The sequence below is a fragment of the Phycodurus eques genome, chromosome 6 (assembly GCF_024500275.1).
Source record: "Phycodurus eques isolate BA_2022a chromosome 6, UOR_Pequ_1.1, whole genome shotgun sequence".
Taxonomy (NCBI): Eukaryota; Metazoa; Chordata; class Actinopteri; order Syngnathiformes; family Syngnathidae; genus Phycodurus; species Phycodurus eques.
The window spans coordinates 25424827-25439610 of record NC_084530.1 but is presented as its reverse complement, the minus strand read 5'-3'; the positions used below and the strand labels follow the sequence as shown (position 1 = coordinate 25439610).

Here is a 14784-nt window from a genome sequence, read left to right as displayed (position 1 = left end):
CAAGCCAGAACCACTCCTGCATCATGGGAGCAATCAGGCAGGGTTGGGTTGCGTTCCTGAGCCAGCGCAGAGCAGCACAACTTCTGGCTTATTAAACACAAATGAATCAAATATGTTGATCCGAGCCAACAGGGCATTCCTGTGGCTAAGTGCTGACTGTTTTCGGGATGGCTTTGTTTACATCATGTGATCTGATCAGTGTCTCCAGGCAGGCGTCGAAGCTGTTTGAGGTCAACGGTGACGATTTAAACTCAGTGTCAAACTAAATTTGGACATTTTGGGTAGAAATGAAAAATTACTACATCATTTTCAACTGGTGTTTTCATCCAACCAGCCGAAGGATGTAGTCTCTCCAGCGTGTCCTGGGTCGTCCCCTGGGTCTCCTCCCAGTGGGACGTGCCCGGAACACCTCACCAGGGAGGCGTCCGGGAGGCATCCGAATCAGATGCCCCAGCCACCTCATCTGGCTCCTCTCGATGTGGAGGAGCAGCGGCTCTACTCTGAGATCCTCCCGGTGTTTTTCACTCAGTAATCATTCTTCACGCTGCCTTGGCGTCTCGCTGTGATTTACAAGGACGTTTGTTAGCCATGAGGCCAAACAAAATCACCAGACTAGACTAACTGAGGGGGGCCCAGACTACAGGAGGGGAAATGTTCCTAAAATTAATGATGAGAATTTCCAGTGCAGTTGGCTGCACTCGTGCGTGTGCATTTAAAGCAGCACTGACTACCATTTTAACCTTCTTAACGGTCACACTAGTGTAAAAAGCATTTTAACATTCTTATCAACTGGAATCCAACCGTTTAGTGCCACTGACGTATATATTCATCAAGTGCAGTTTTCAACGGGTAGGCATGGAAGAGTGTCTTGCCCAGCTTGTCTGTGACATTCAAGGTTTGCAAACCACTGTGATGAATAACTGTTGCCTGGAGATGGCAGCATTAAGATCACCACAGCTTTTGGGTAGACAAAGATTAGGCGTTGAGGGAGATAAATGCCAACAAGTTGGAGGTCGGACAAGTTTAGGAACCTCAAATTTGAACAGAGTGTGTGCTGTAAATGTGTGGTAAAAACAGAGTATGTGTCGGAGGAGGTAGTAAAAAGTGTGTATCGCGATCATGAGAGAAGACAGTCACATATAAAAAGGCCACTAACATTCAACTCGAGCCATGTGGTGACACTCACAGCGTGTTAGTTGCCTGTATATCTGTAAATAAATGATCATTTTGCCATCAAAAGCCCTTTCACAGTCCTGTTTTGCTTATAGTTTGAGGCGTCACAAAAGTAAAAAATATTAGCATCAAAATCACTATTCTGCGAGACATGCAACCCATGCTCTACTGCAGATTACTAAAGAACGAAAAAAGCTTTTCTTTTTCTGGGGAAAGAAGAAAGTGCCCTTTCTTTTCTTAGGTTCGGTGCTTAGGTTGTCACGTAACATAATATTCTGTGGGTCTTGAAAGATCAGTGAAAATGCTCCCATTAACCAGCTCAAATAATACAACAATGCATAGCCGGGTACCCAGTGGACGGCTAGCTAGTGAGTAGTTAATAGTGGCAGGAAATCTAGGCTGAGATGAATTTCTTTAATTACAATAAATCCCATTCCCTGTTCTACAGTGATCATTACTCTTTGCCATCACTGGTACCCATCTGTGGTGACATCATAAAAAAGGCAAAGACAAAAACAACCTTTTTGGGAGGTTCCACAAGTAGAAAGTACAAGAGTAAGAAATCCTCAGTGATTCTTGCATAATAACAGCGTACAAAAGACAGTCTTTTTAGGATAAGCCATAATGACAGAGAGTAGATCAATGTGTGATATTTTTACTGCTGTAGTAAACAGCATTGCGTATGTATGTATGTATGAGTGTGTGTTTGTGTTCGGGAGGCCAAAGGGTAACATTGGGTCCTGTCTGTTTCCCATTTTTCCTCAATCACAGCAACGTCTCTTCCACTTTGTGCCTGCTTGTCCTGACCCCCCCCCCCCCAATCCTCAGCTAATTGGCCATCCAGATCATTTCCACATGCATCTGCTGCATGTGTATTTTAAGTCCATCTCAAGGGGTCAAGGAGACGTTCCTCACCTAAAAACCGGACCCCAGATTGAGTATCAGATTACGAGATTGCTTGATGCTTTCCATATGTTTTTTTATATCGGTTCTGGGCCTCCCATCCGCCCCTTAGACACACTGTGACATATAATAAACACGCACTCTGGGATGAGCTCATGTTTGGTTATGTTTTTGTGAAGCTGACTAAGTAGCCTGTTTGCCCTCACCCCGGCCACTCTTTAATCATCCGAACAAAGTTGAGTTGGATTTATAGATCTGCTCCCAGGGTAGTTCAAATGTAACTAAACAAAACCCAATACATCATTTTAGTCAGTTTGTACTAACACTGCACATGACTTTGAGCAGCCAAGTTATCCATGGTGCTAGTTCTTTAGCATGAGCAAGCATACTGAGTTTAGGTTTAACTTTTTTATAAAGGAAATATACTATGCTTGAACATGGCAAGGAGTGCTTTATGTCTCTGTAACGTGAAAATAAATGTCTTCTAACACACCACAGAGAAGAGCGCTGTTAACAAAGCTGCCATATTTGAGTGATGGAAACAAAAATCACCAAGAATATAAAATAGGGCTTCAAAATCATTTGGTAGGATTTCATTCTAACTAAAGTGTTCACATGCAACTGAAAAGTCAAGTTTAATTGGGACAAATCCAGTAATTCCGACAAAACCAATGAGTACTGACAGCGACCGGACAGAGCATTTCCCGCTTAAGTAGCGACCGTATAAAGCGAAACCTATTTTCTCAGGGGAGACTCCTGGTAAAGAAAATCCATACTAGCGTTTCTGGCCTTCATTCATTGATGTGTCATAAAAGCAAACTTTTCACACTTTCTACACACTGTTGTTGACTTGCTGCTTTTGGGATGTATTATTATAAACCACCTGTACAAATTCCAATTAGCCTCTTATAGCGGCTTTTGGGGGCCTTTGTGCTGCCCTGTCAATGCGGACGCCGAACTTCTTCCCACGTTTTCCCAGTAACTCACGGCAACCAGCTGTCAGTCACACGTGATTGACACACAGCCACTTTCACGCGTTTGTAACGCACAAGACCAAACTAGGAGCAACAAGCTTCACAACGCAGAAGAGGTGAAAACCTTTGAGGAAGAGCTGACACGCAGCATTTAATTGGCTTTCACTGCTCTCTAATCACCATTCAAGTCATTGTTGTCTGTGTGTTCCCACTCTCTGTTTAACACAACAAATTTGAATCTGTTGTGAATCGAAACTTGGCTGTTTTTTTTTTTTTTTTAGCTTTTGACTGCTCACTTTGGTTTTGGTGGCGCCTGAACTCACTGAAAGGGAACAAAGTTCAAAAGGTTTGTATTTAATTCGCTGACCGACAATGCTGCAGGAACGTCACACTCGTCATTTGACTTTTTCCCTGTAATTACACAGCTATTGGATGCTTCTACACCACCGCTGCAACCACAGCAATAGACATATTGTTAAATAAATACCGCTGTGACAGTGTCGATGAAGACCGAGTATTATTATCTTTGTTAAAGCAGCTTTTTAAAGTTCCTTTTTCCTATAATCATGCAGTGCAGCTGGAGGTCGACCTAATTGTTCCCCGCTAGTTTCCTCATTGCCAATTTTGTTTGTTCTTGCGGCATGGCAATAAGACCACGCTGATGTGCTTTTTGTTTTTATTTCCAACTGGTTTGGTGAGTCCTTAAAACTTCTTAATTGTTGGAAAGGGCGTCGACTATTTGAGAGGAGGAGGAACTTTGTATGATGAAACATAGCTAGCTTTATGCTAACAACAATGCAAAACCCCATAGACAGGCTAACACAATTAGCATCGATGATGCCTTCAAGCAACGGATATTTGACCAGAAATGGTGCAGCAACACATGTAGACCAATAATACAACAATACTCAGAGGCATGTATTCTTTATCCTCTGCAAAAAAATAAAATACTATTACTGGAGTTTATTGAGCAGTTGTATTATACTGCCCGTGGTGGCCAAACTGCACACACCAGAGGGAGCCATTCATTGAATGCATGAAATGATGCCCAAATTATTTAATTATTTACATTCTATTTAATAGTTATTACTGTGTACTTAGAAAGAACAATACTGTCAAGTACTATTTTTCTTTTTAAAGAATAATTTACCCCAAAACAGTGTTGCTGATTAATGGGGGCTGGAACGGATTAATGGCATTATCCTTTTGACCATGTGCTGTGGGTGTCTTGGGTCAATAAAGTTTGGGAAACACTGGCCTTCGGTTACCTGCTTCCAATTGGGGACCATGTGGACAAATTCGCTAGTAGTAGCTCATCAATGCACAAACCCTTAAATTTTCCCGAAATAGCAGCCACCCAATTTCATGATGACCGCTGACACTGCAAGTTTCTTCAAACGTTCCAGGGTGTGCTACTGAGTGTGTTTTGGGGTGAGATTGTGAGTACATTTTCACACAGAAAGTTTGTTGTTGTTGTTGTTTTTCCGCCAATGAGAAACATTTTCGTCTGCAGACTTCTTCCAGCCGCAGGCCGAGGAAACACCGGGAGTCAACCGTCTCTACATAATTACACGAGAGTGATTTATGACAGCCTCAGAATGACTGAGGATGAAGAAAATTTACAACAGTGCCAAGGCCCACATGTGGAGAAGGAGGAAGAGATGGGCGTGAAGTTTGCAAAATTCCCACGGGAGCTTTCAATTCTTTTTGAAAATAAATTTGGTGTATTCCAAAGTTTGAAAAGTGAATTTTGAAAAAGTGCGACAAACATATAAATCAACAAATGTTTTGTGGAGAAACAAAGAACAGAACTTTATGTGTCTGCCAGTGCAAAACAACAGTTTTTCGAGTGAGAGAATTTTTATTGCATTTAAAACTAGATTTGCATGCCAGGAGATGGCCACTATCCAGCCCAATGGACATCCTTCGATGATTGTTTCCAATGTTGATACAAGGTGTGTCAGGACTGGTGTGACAAAAGACAACACAGGTACATCTCAATAAATTTGAATATATTTATTACATTTTATTGCGAATACATACCTAAATAAATTGTGCAACAGAAGCCTGCCAATGACTATAGTTGTGATTTAATAGCTGGAAAATGCAATAGGGATGTAGCCTGAAGCCTCAAACAGTTCCACTACAAATTCCTATTAGAGAACAATAAATCACATCTATAGTCATTCGCAGGCTTCTGTTGCACAAATTTATTTACATATATAACCTCTTCTTCTTTAGAGTAAAGGTTGCATGTTTTAAAGAAAAAGCAGTCATTTTTTAAATTTTAGTAAAAAAAAATATTTTTTTAAAGAAAAAAATGCATATTTTCAAAGTACTTTTCTAATAATTGAGTTGAAAAGTTACGAGCTTGTACTAGATTACAAGAGAACGTCGTCATCAGAAAGTTATTACATTATATTAGTTGGCGTTTATATTAATTCTATGATACATTTTTGTGGTGGTATACATGCATATTGCATGGCTGTTGTTTTTGTGGTTCTGACTGATGTTGAGTAGTGATTATTCTTTGGACTTATGGCTTTGGAAATCCTGCAGCTATAGGTCCAATAAGAACACAATAACATGTTTGTTTCTAAGCACAGCACAGACATAAGTAGCAAAAGGAATCCATCACTTATTTGGAACATTTGTGTGCAATAGAACCGCCTCATGGAGCGTACGCGCATACTTGGCTTTAACAAGGACGCCTTAGTCGCCTTTTGTGAGGACGTTTACGGTTGTCGTGTGTAAACCGCACGCTGAGAACAGAACAATTTCTGCGGTCCGAAAAGCACAGAAAGGCAACGGCCAGCGTTTTGCCTTTGGAGTCTCCCTGCAGTGCTTCAAAACCACACAGCAAGTGATAACGCCACCGGCTGCATTCACATATCAGCTAAAATGAGCGAAAGCTTGAAATTACCCTGTGGACTTTATTTATATATATATTTTTATATATAAGTTTCAAAAAGACGAACAATATTTTACACTAATTACCACAGTCCTGTGCCACTTTCGCCACCCACAGCTTTTACAACTGCCTCCATGCAAACGTGCATCCTCACGGATTCATCCTCTTCTTTTGCCATGTTGACCTTTATTTGCGGGGGAAAAATAAAACAACAGTCAGTGAGCATCCAAACATTCAAGTTGCTAATGCTAAAGTGGCTATTATCTAGTACAGTTCAGTTGCATTTAACTTTAAGTACATTACATTTGCATTTCATCTTTTTGAACTGTTAACAAACATTTGTTTAGGTATTTCCACTTCTCAATACATTTTAATTTTCCTACTTTTAAGTGCAGGCTTCATGTTCAAGCTGTGCATAATGTTACAGTGCCTTACAATAATATTAAATACACTTTTTAGGAATACATTCCTGCTTTGTTTCGTGATGAACACTTTGGCATACTACGCTACTGTAATTTAATGTTGACCATGATGGTGGTACTTTGAGAGCGATGTAATTTTTTGGGTGGTACTGGGTGTAAAGCGTTTGAGAACCTCTGCTCTAAATTGTTCAATTGTCCAGGGTATCAATGTAGTTAGTCAAGTAGTTAGTAGTTTGTAGTTAGTCAGTGAATAGTTGTCATAAAAAAATAATATTAATAATTTAGAAAAAGTTACATATTTTAAGGAAAACATAGCTTTTTTAAAGGGGAAAATATAGCTATTTGTAAGAGTTTGTTTTTTAGGAAAAAGTTTACATTTTGAATATTGTATACTAAAAAACTGTGTGTTTATTTTTTTTTTAAATTAAAAAAAAAAAATTTTAATTTTAAAGGTGCTATATTTTACAAGGTAAAAAGCTGTGATTTCAGAGGGAAATAATCTTGAAAAAAGTTCTACTTCTGAAGAGAAACAGGCTGCATATTTTCGAGGGAAAATAATTGCAATTTTTTTTGAGAAAAGTTGTAAAAGCATATTTGGTGGGGAAAAAGCCAAAGTGGTTATTATAATTTATCATAATACGTGAGATCAGCATGGCTGCAGATTCGCTCCCTGTTCTTGTGTGGGTTTTCTCTGGGTTCATTTAAGACTAAATTGCCCATAGGTGTCAATGTAATAAAAACTATAACTATACATCTATTTCAGGCAAAAAGTTGTCATTAAAAAATGCTCCAGCTCACTGAATTATTCATTATTGAGGAGAGAAGCGCTACAAAAAAATGTACAAATTAAAACAATGTTTTTAAATGGATGAAGATTATACATGAGTGTAAAAATGCCTACCTTGTGTGCGTAATTTCAGCTAAACATTTTCTTGAGTTTAGAAAAGAAGCCACCCTCCTCCTGGTCCTCAGTCTTTTGTTTGTCTTCTCCCTCTGAGCTGCTCGACTTCTCACCAGAATGTGACGCGCTGCCTCCCCCTGCTGAGCGCAAAGCAAAGTGTCGGCGGTATGTCCACCAATAAAGATGACCATCAGTACGACCATCATTCTGTGCATCATCAGTACGTCCAATTAGGAATTGAAAATCTAATTATAAAAGTGACTGATTATTTTGTCATTTGATTTTTGGCCAAACAAGCAAAAGAAAAAGTTTTCCGAAGTTTTTATATTTATTATAATGAATGATTCATTAAATAGTTGAAACAACTAAACATTAATTACTTGTTTTTATAAGCGATCTGGAGCAAAATGGAGCAAAACTCCATTGAAAATTTTTAAAAAACAGGTAACATTTGAGCATTTTTCCTCTGATCTAAATCCTCTGATCTAGACCCAATTGTCGGATATCACGAAAAGATTATCCAAAGTGGGTATCATGTCATGTGGGGTGTGTTAAAAGTGATTTTTCATCTGCGATCTGCTCAGAAAAATATAATAATAAATAATAAAATATCGAAAAAAAGTGCACAAAATGACATTGCATGGCCTCCACTAATCTCTACCGCATCTCACTTTCAGTGTCGGTGAAACGCTTAGCTGGAGATGGATTGACACCATTAACGGTCCCAGGAACATCCGCCTCCTCCTCGGCGTAACCGAGTAGCAGAGAACGCTGCCTCCGCGTCAACTTCCTGCACAGACGAACAACCAAGAATGAATGATGCGTACAAAGAGACCAGCAGTGAAAGATATTACGGAAAATGAACTTTTTAATAGCTTTTATGCAAATAGTTGGAACTTTGGAGTGTCTGCCCACCCACCATGTGTGAAATTAAACAACCAAGTCAATCCTTTGTCATTTGCTTATCTTTAAAAAAAAAAAAAAATCTGAATTGTACGAATTTGGTCGTCACAATTCCCCCAATTTACATAATACACAGTTTGACCTGGCAGCCAGGCTGAAACACTATGTCAAACCCAAATGGTATGCAGAACTATATTGACGTGGAGTGCCATATGTATTATATTATATTATATATTCTTCCCCCCCTTTTTTTTCCTTTTTTTTTGTCCTGTTCGGCTGTTAGGTCAAGCAGAATGGAAAATCTGTATCCCTTTTATGCTGGAACAGTTTTACTGTGTCACAGTGCAGTTTTTAAGCTTTGTGGTATTATAATTGAGGTTTATTGAGAATCAGACTTGATCAGTCGAACAGAACAAAGTTTCTAGAAGGGAGAGAGAAACAAAGACAAAAGACAAAGCACTAATTGTGAACAGGATGAGCGAAGTAAATCATTACATTATCTACAACAATGAAACATTAAATATGAGTGTTGCATGGGGCTGTAGTGCGACACCCTGTGAGGGAAAGACAGGACAAGATAGAACAGGACAAGGACAGGAGAAGAAGCATGCAGGACAAGGGTCGTGAACCCGGCTGTACAACTGAAGTGTGGTGGCATTAATTATGTAAATTATAAATGTCTACAGGACGAGAGTATAAGTGAGGGGATACACAAGCAATTTGCATATTCATGACTTTTTTGTTGCAGTAAGTGCGTGAATCACACTACTAACTGTGGGGCAACCATTTGACGAGGTATTGTAATTGGTTAGCTAAATAATAGTGTTTAAAGTTGGGAGCATTTAGGCCTCCCTCCTGTTTACTTTTCTGAAGAGTAGATAGACTGATTCTATTTTTCTTATTTTTTGAATACAAATGTATTACAGCAGAATCTAAGGTTGGAAACTATTTAAATGTGGTCTTAAATGGAATCACTGAATAGAAATAATTTATTTTTATATTCTTCCCCCTTTAAAGCAGGTCAGTAGTGGGCATGTCTCTTACTTGGGCACTCTGATCTTGATGTGCACGTAGTGATCGCCGTAGCTGTAGCTGTTCATCCTGCGAATGCCTTTCCCCTGCAGCCGGATTACCTGATCTGCTTGGCACCCTGCGGGAATCTGCGCAAATGGCGACGAGCACATTTGCTTGGATTAAATATTGCAGCCACAATATTAGGGGCACCTGCACAATCAATCTGTTTCTAACCGTCTCACCACGATGCTGATAGTGTCGTGGAGGCCTTGCGCAGTGGCCGTGCCGCCCAGGATGGCTTGGGCCACAGATATCAGCACGTCGGAGTGGATGTCGATTCCATTGCGCCTGAACACGGGGCTTCTCTGGACCTATGCGGGCCCATTTCATAGTACGTAAACAACACGGGAAAACACAATCACTGGAATCCGATTGCAAATTGACGAGACTCACCCGAAACGTAATGAGAATTTCCTTCTTGCCGACTGCCATGCGCACAGTCTGACCATGCTCAACCCCTGGAGACACACGGCATATTCACGAACAGGCCACAGTATCAGGTACACCGGCACAATGTAATGGACCGCATGCTCCAATTATCCACTGGTTGCATTATTGACTGAAGACTTTTTTTTAAAACTATGTTTGTACAGTGACCTGGAGTGGCTTGAAAGGCCCCGATAAATAAAATAAATTAGGATTATTTATTCATTCCAGGATGGGCACCTACCAGCCGGAACCGGTACCGTGACCGTCTGCCTCTTCTTGGTCTGACCCGAACCTCGGCACAGAGCGCAGGGCGTGATTACGATGGAGCCCTTGCCGCCGCAGCGTCGACACGCGCTGCGCATCATGAAGGGCCCCGTCTGTACCGACTCCTATGAAAAAGAAAACGCAGACATGAATGACTTTAAAAGAAATACACTGGGAGAAAAGTGCGACTCACCTTGCCCGTGCCGTTGCAGTAGTGGCAGTGCGACACTTTGGTGCCTGGCTCGCTGCCCTTGCCGTCGCACCTCGGGCAGGCATCCTCGAGGTTGACGGAGAGCTGCTTGTCCACGCCCTTCGCCGCTTCAGCAAACGTCAGCTCCATCACAAACTATTGACATTGCAGGAGAAACTAGAGACTAGAGAGCGACATTTTCACAAAAATACAGTTTTAAGCTATTTTTTTCCTCTTATAAAAAAAGCAAATGATAATGACAATATTCACAAGTTCTGTTTTTTTTCCCCCATTCTGGTTTTTGCTTTATTTTTCGTGATACCACACAAGCTTTTAAATGTTTTTTTTTCTTTCACTAGCAATTTTTTTAACTTACATCAGCTTCCACAGAAGAAAATATTTTTTTTTTCAGAGATAATACGAAAATAAATGTTAAAGTAAATCAATGTTGCTAGTCGATTTTTAAAAGAAAGTCTCTCCAGGGATCGTAAAAGTCGCTAAGTTGGTAACACTGGCTGCAGGCATGTGCACACATAGCCACTAGGTGGTGCTCAAGCACCTGCGCTTTTGCCCTGGTGTGCCTTTTCTGCTGCCTCCCTTTTCCCCCCCTTTATTCATCAATATTAAAAGGAATATTTAAATTTACCCTCTTTGTCATCAATTTTATCCAAAGTGTTTTGAAATTTGACAGGCATTTCTTTGAGTCCTTGGGAGATTTGTACATGTGCTCCCACCTAGCCCCCGGCCAAACACTTTAACAGGGGTGTGTTGACTTTTTCTAGTCACTGAAGCCTTCCTTCACTTAATAGTTGTATTACTGACTGCGTTGATTGTGTTAACAGAAATACATACATAATGCAAGTTACACACATCTGTTTTTTCTTAATTGTGAGAATAATTTGGGCAATGGGTGCCCTTTTTTGGGTAGGAGCACCCACCCACAAAAATGTGCCAGACTAACTGTGCTTTTGCAAACTAGCTTCTCTCCGTTGTCACTCATTTTGTCAGTGCAAGAAGTGCACGTTCAGAAAGTGGTTTAAAAAAACAAACAAAAGAAAAAACGTCCTGACCAATTTCTCAATAATAATATTAATTCGTTAGTTAGTTATGAAGGGCCTTTTTTTCCCCCTCTCACCTCCGGCCGTTGCTCAAACATGCTGTTGACGTCTTGGAAGCCGCTGGCAAAATCCCCGAAGATCTTCCTGAAGAGGTCCTCTGGGTCTACGTTGGCGCTGCCCGCTCTGTAGTGCTGCTGCTGGCCCACGTGGTTCGCGTCGAAGCCCGCCAAGCCGTACATGTCGTACTGCTTCCTCTTCACCTCGTCGCTCAACACCTACGATGATGTGTCAAGGATTTGGAAACAACAACATTGGGTAAAACTGCACAAAGTCATGAAATTAAAATAGAGTGGTGCCTTGACTTACGAGTTTAATACGTGCCATGACAACCCTGGTATCTCAAAACACTCAAATCATTTGTCCCCGTTGAAATGAATGGACTGTATGTTGGCGTTAAGTGGACTCATATGGGAGGTTTAGTCGAATACACAATGTGTACCGTAATTTATCGTGTGTAATGCGCATTTTCCCCCCCAAAAATTGTCAAAGGTTAATACTGCGTATTATAGTGGGGAAATGGAAAAAAAACTTTCACATTTTATAACTGTATGCCGCCATCTAGTGGTTATAAAAAAGCTGTACACTTTCATTCCAAAATGCCACCGCCCCCTAGAGGTTATGAGAACGGTGTACACTTTCATTCTAATATGCCACAGCCACCTAGTGGTTATAAAAAAGGTGTAGCATACACTTTGATTCCAATATGACAGGAGTACATATGAGTGCATATATATACAGTTGTGCTCATACGTTTACATACCCAGGCAGAATTTGTGAAATATATATATATTTTTTTAATATGACTGATGACTGAACAACAACCATCATTAATTTCTTCATGGTTATGTTTTGTATAATGATAATGCTTTTCTGAAATGCTCGACCATTTAATTTGAATCCCATTAAAATAAAATTAAATGTATTTCTTTAAAGAATTGTGCCCATCTTACAAATTCTGCCTGGGTAATCAAATATATGAGCACAACTGTGTGTTATCTAATTTACTAAATAAAAGTAGGGCTGTGAATTTCAAAATAAGAGCAAGTAAATTACAAAAAGTATTACGTGTTCAAATAAAATGCTTAGCTTCAGAATAATTCTTTGAAAAAAAACTAACAAAATACAGATCATACTTCATGTTTCGATCATATGTGTAGAAGCAAAATCATGCATTGTAAGAATACATTATACGTGTCGAAGGGTTTTCCAGAATTTTGAGGTCAACTTTGGGGGTGCGTATTATAAATGGGTGCGAATTATACATGAGAAATGACGGTAAGTCTCTTTTGTTTTGTTTAGTTTCATGGTAAACGTCAACCAATAAACGGCTTGAAGCAAGCACTTGTCCTCATTTTTGAAGAATTTTTCACTATCTGCCAAACTGCAGCTTGTTGTGAAGTTTGCTGCCACCATATCATATTAAAAAAAATAATAATTTAAAAAGTGTTTGCAACTCAAGACAAAAGAAATCAGCCGAGTGACGGCTTGTATCTCAAAAAACTCGTGTCACTCATGAGTCCAAGTACCGCTGTACAACAAATTGTTAACATATTGTTTCATGAATACCTTAGTGTGGTAACTTTTTAAAAACTGAATTTTTGATTTATCTTTTGTATTGGACTTTAATACAGTCTAATGAGATATAATGATTACATGACGTGTAAGTATTGCACCTAATAAAAAAGAGGTTGGTGAGTGTCCGGTATGTTAACGGTTGGTACCTCGTAGGCTTCGGCCAGCTTGGCGAACTTCTCTTTGGCCTCCGGGTCATCTGGGTTCGTGTCTGGGTGGTGCTTCTTTGCCAACTGTGAACACAAAGAACTCAGATTAGACTGTGCTGTGCAGACTTCGAGGATCTTACTTATTCAGTTAATTTTTCTGATTCAACGAGGGGACACACGCAATGCGTCTCACCTGATAATATGCCTTTTTGATGTCCTTTTGTGAGGCGGTGAGGGCGACGCCCAGCACCTCGTACAAGTCTTGCTTGTTGGCGCATCTGGCGCTGGTCCGGAAGGATCGTCCCGGGATAACGTGAGGACATCGCAAGGCTGCAGACGGGACGACACAAATGGACTCGTCACCTTCACCTCCTCCCAGTCATTTTATATCGATGTGCTACCATGGTTCAATGGATGTTTGGTACACAGGTCATGTCCGCACGTTCGCTGTTCACTATGCACAAATTCAGCTACATGAGACACTAACGTGTGGTCTCAAGTCCTACATTGGATTCCATCTCAAATGAGGAAATCCTGTCCATTCAGAATTTTAATGGGACTAAATGAGACATCCCATTTGCTCGTCCAGTGTTCATAAGACGTAAATGCAGCAATGTGACATCAGCCATAAACAGACGGTATTTTCATTGGTAGCACTCAGGTTGACTCTGTCACATCTGTCACATCGCAAAGGCCGTTTTGAACATTTTAAATGACTTGTTTTGACAAGCACCGGAGATATTTGAGCTCGCTCACCTGTCAGCCGGCTCAATGTCACCGCATTTTTGTGCGAGCTCGGGTGAGCCGCCAAACCTCCCTGTTGTGCGGTCGAGAACGTCGCCGAAAGATACGCATGTGTGGCGGATGCAAACTGGAGACGACCTCGGATGAGTTTAGAAAAAAGCGACGTAGCGAAAGAGCGTGTAGCAAGCCGGCTAACGGAGGACGCCATTTTTATTTCGTCACTTCCTGTCTCAGCAAGAAAACGGCATATTTTTCATTAAAAAAAATAAAATATACACAAAAAAAAGAGTTGATTTTTCACATATCTATCTTTCACTGTATTGATTACACTTCTCTTTATTTTGATCCTCACTTTCTCGTATTTTTCTCTTCACAATATCTTGTTGAACCACAATATCTTGTTGAACTTTTTTATTTGACAATACTCACCCCGTCCCCCCCACCCCCCACACCCCATTTTAATGCTCTGCAATTTGGTTTTATCTTTCATATTTTATAATTCATAGTTGTGTGTTGTATAAATTCCGACTTCTTCAAGTTTTACATTACCCATTTTCAAGTTTTCTATTTAAAAAAAAACAAATTAACATTTTAATTATTGCGTATTTATTTTAGCAGATTTCAAACAGTAGGTGGCGCCATCAAGCGGTTAATGACCAAAAAGGTAGGGCTGTAGTCACTTTATTAGTTGTAAAAATGTATGCAAAAAAAAAAAAGATTATAAAATAAAATAAATAAAATCAAGGAGGGAATCTTATTTTAGTACCACTATTCCGGCTACTGGGTCATAAGTGACGTAATGAAAGAGAATTGCATGTCCTCATTCCAAGTCATCTCCATGGCAACGTATAGGTTTGGAATGTTTATCACCCAAGCAGGCTGACACATGACCGGACAGATCGGATTTCTGATAGCTGTTTTTAGTAACGAAATGCAAAGCGCCCAAATATGTCAACATTTGACTATAAAGCAGTAAGTCTTCAAGAATTATTCTCATATAATTTCTTTGCCTTTTACTTTGAGGTCAATTCTGATCAGTGAGAGGTGAGGCAGTGGC

The 14784-nt window shown here is 40.1% G+C and overlaps 1 protein-coding gene across 2 annotated transcripts; it reads right to left on the bottom strand.

The window, feature by feature from the left end:
* Positions 1-5081: 5081 nt before the first annotated feature.
* Positions 5082-13935, bottom strand: LOC133404054 (dnaJ homolog subfamily A member 3, mitochondrial-like). Of its 2 annotated transcripts, none has more exons than XM_061679635.1 (12): positions 13740-13935; positions 13177-13313; positions 12984-13067; positions 11280-11477; positions 10148-10300; positions 9932-10079; positions 9655-9719; positions 9444-9572; positions 9232-9347; positions 7956-8074; positions 7285-7424; positions 5082-6145 (listed from the first exon to the last, which is right to left on the bottom strand). In XM_061679635.1, exons 1-11 carry the CDS (start codon positions 13933-13935, stop codon positions 7300-7302), a joined length of 1470 nt encoding a protein of 489 aa, XP_061535619.1. In that variant the 3' UTR covers positions 5082-6145; positions 7285-7299. The 2 variants fall into 2 exon arrangements, with proteins under 2 accessions (XP_061535619.1, XP_061535620.1); XM_061679636.1 differs by having other exon boundaries at positions 7285-7421.
* Between the last annotated feature and the right edge of the window lie 849 nt (positions 13936-14784).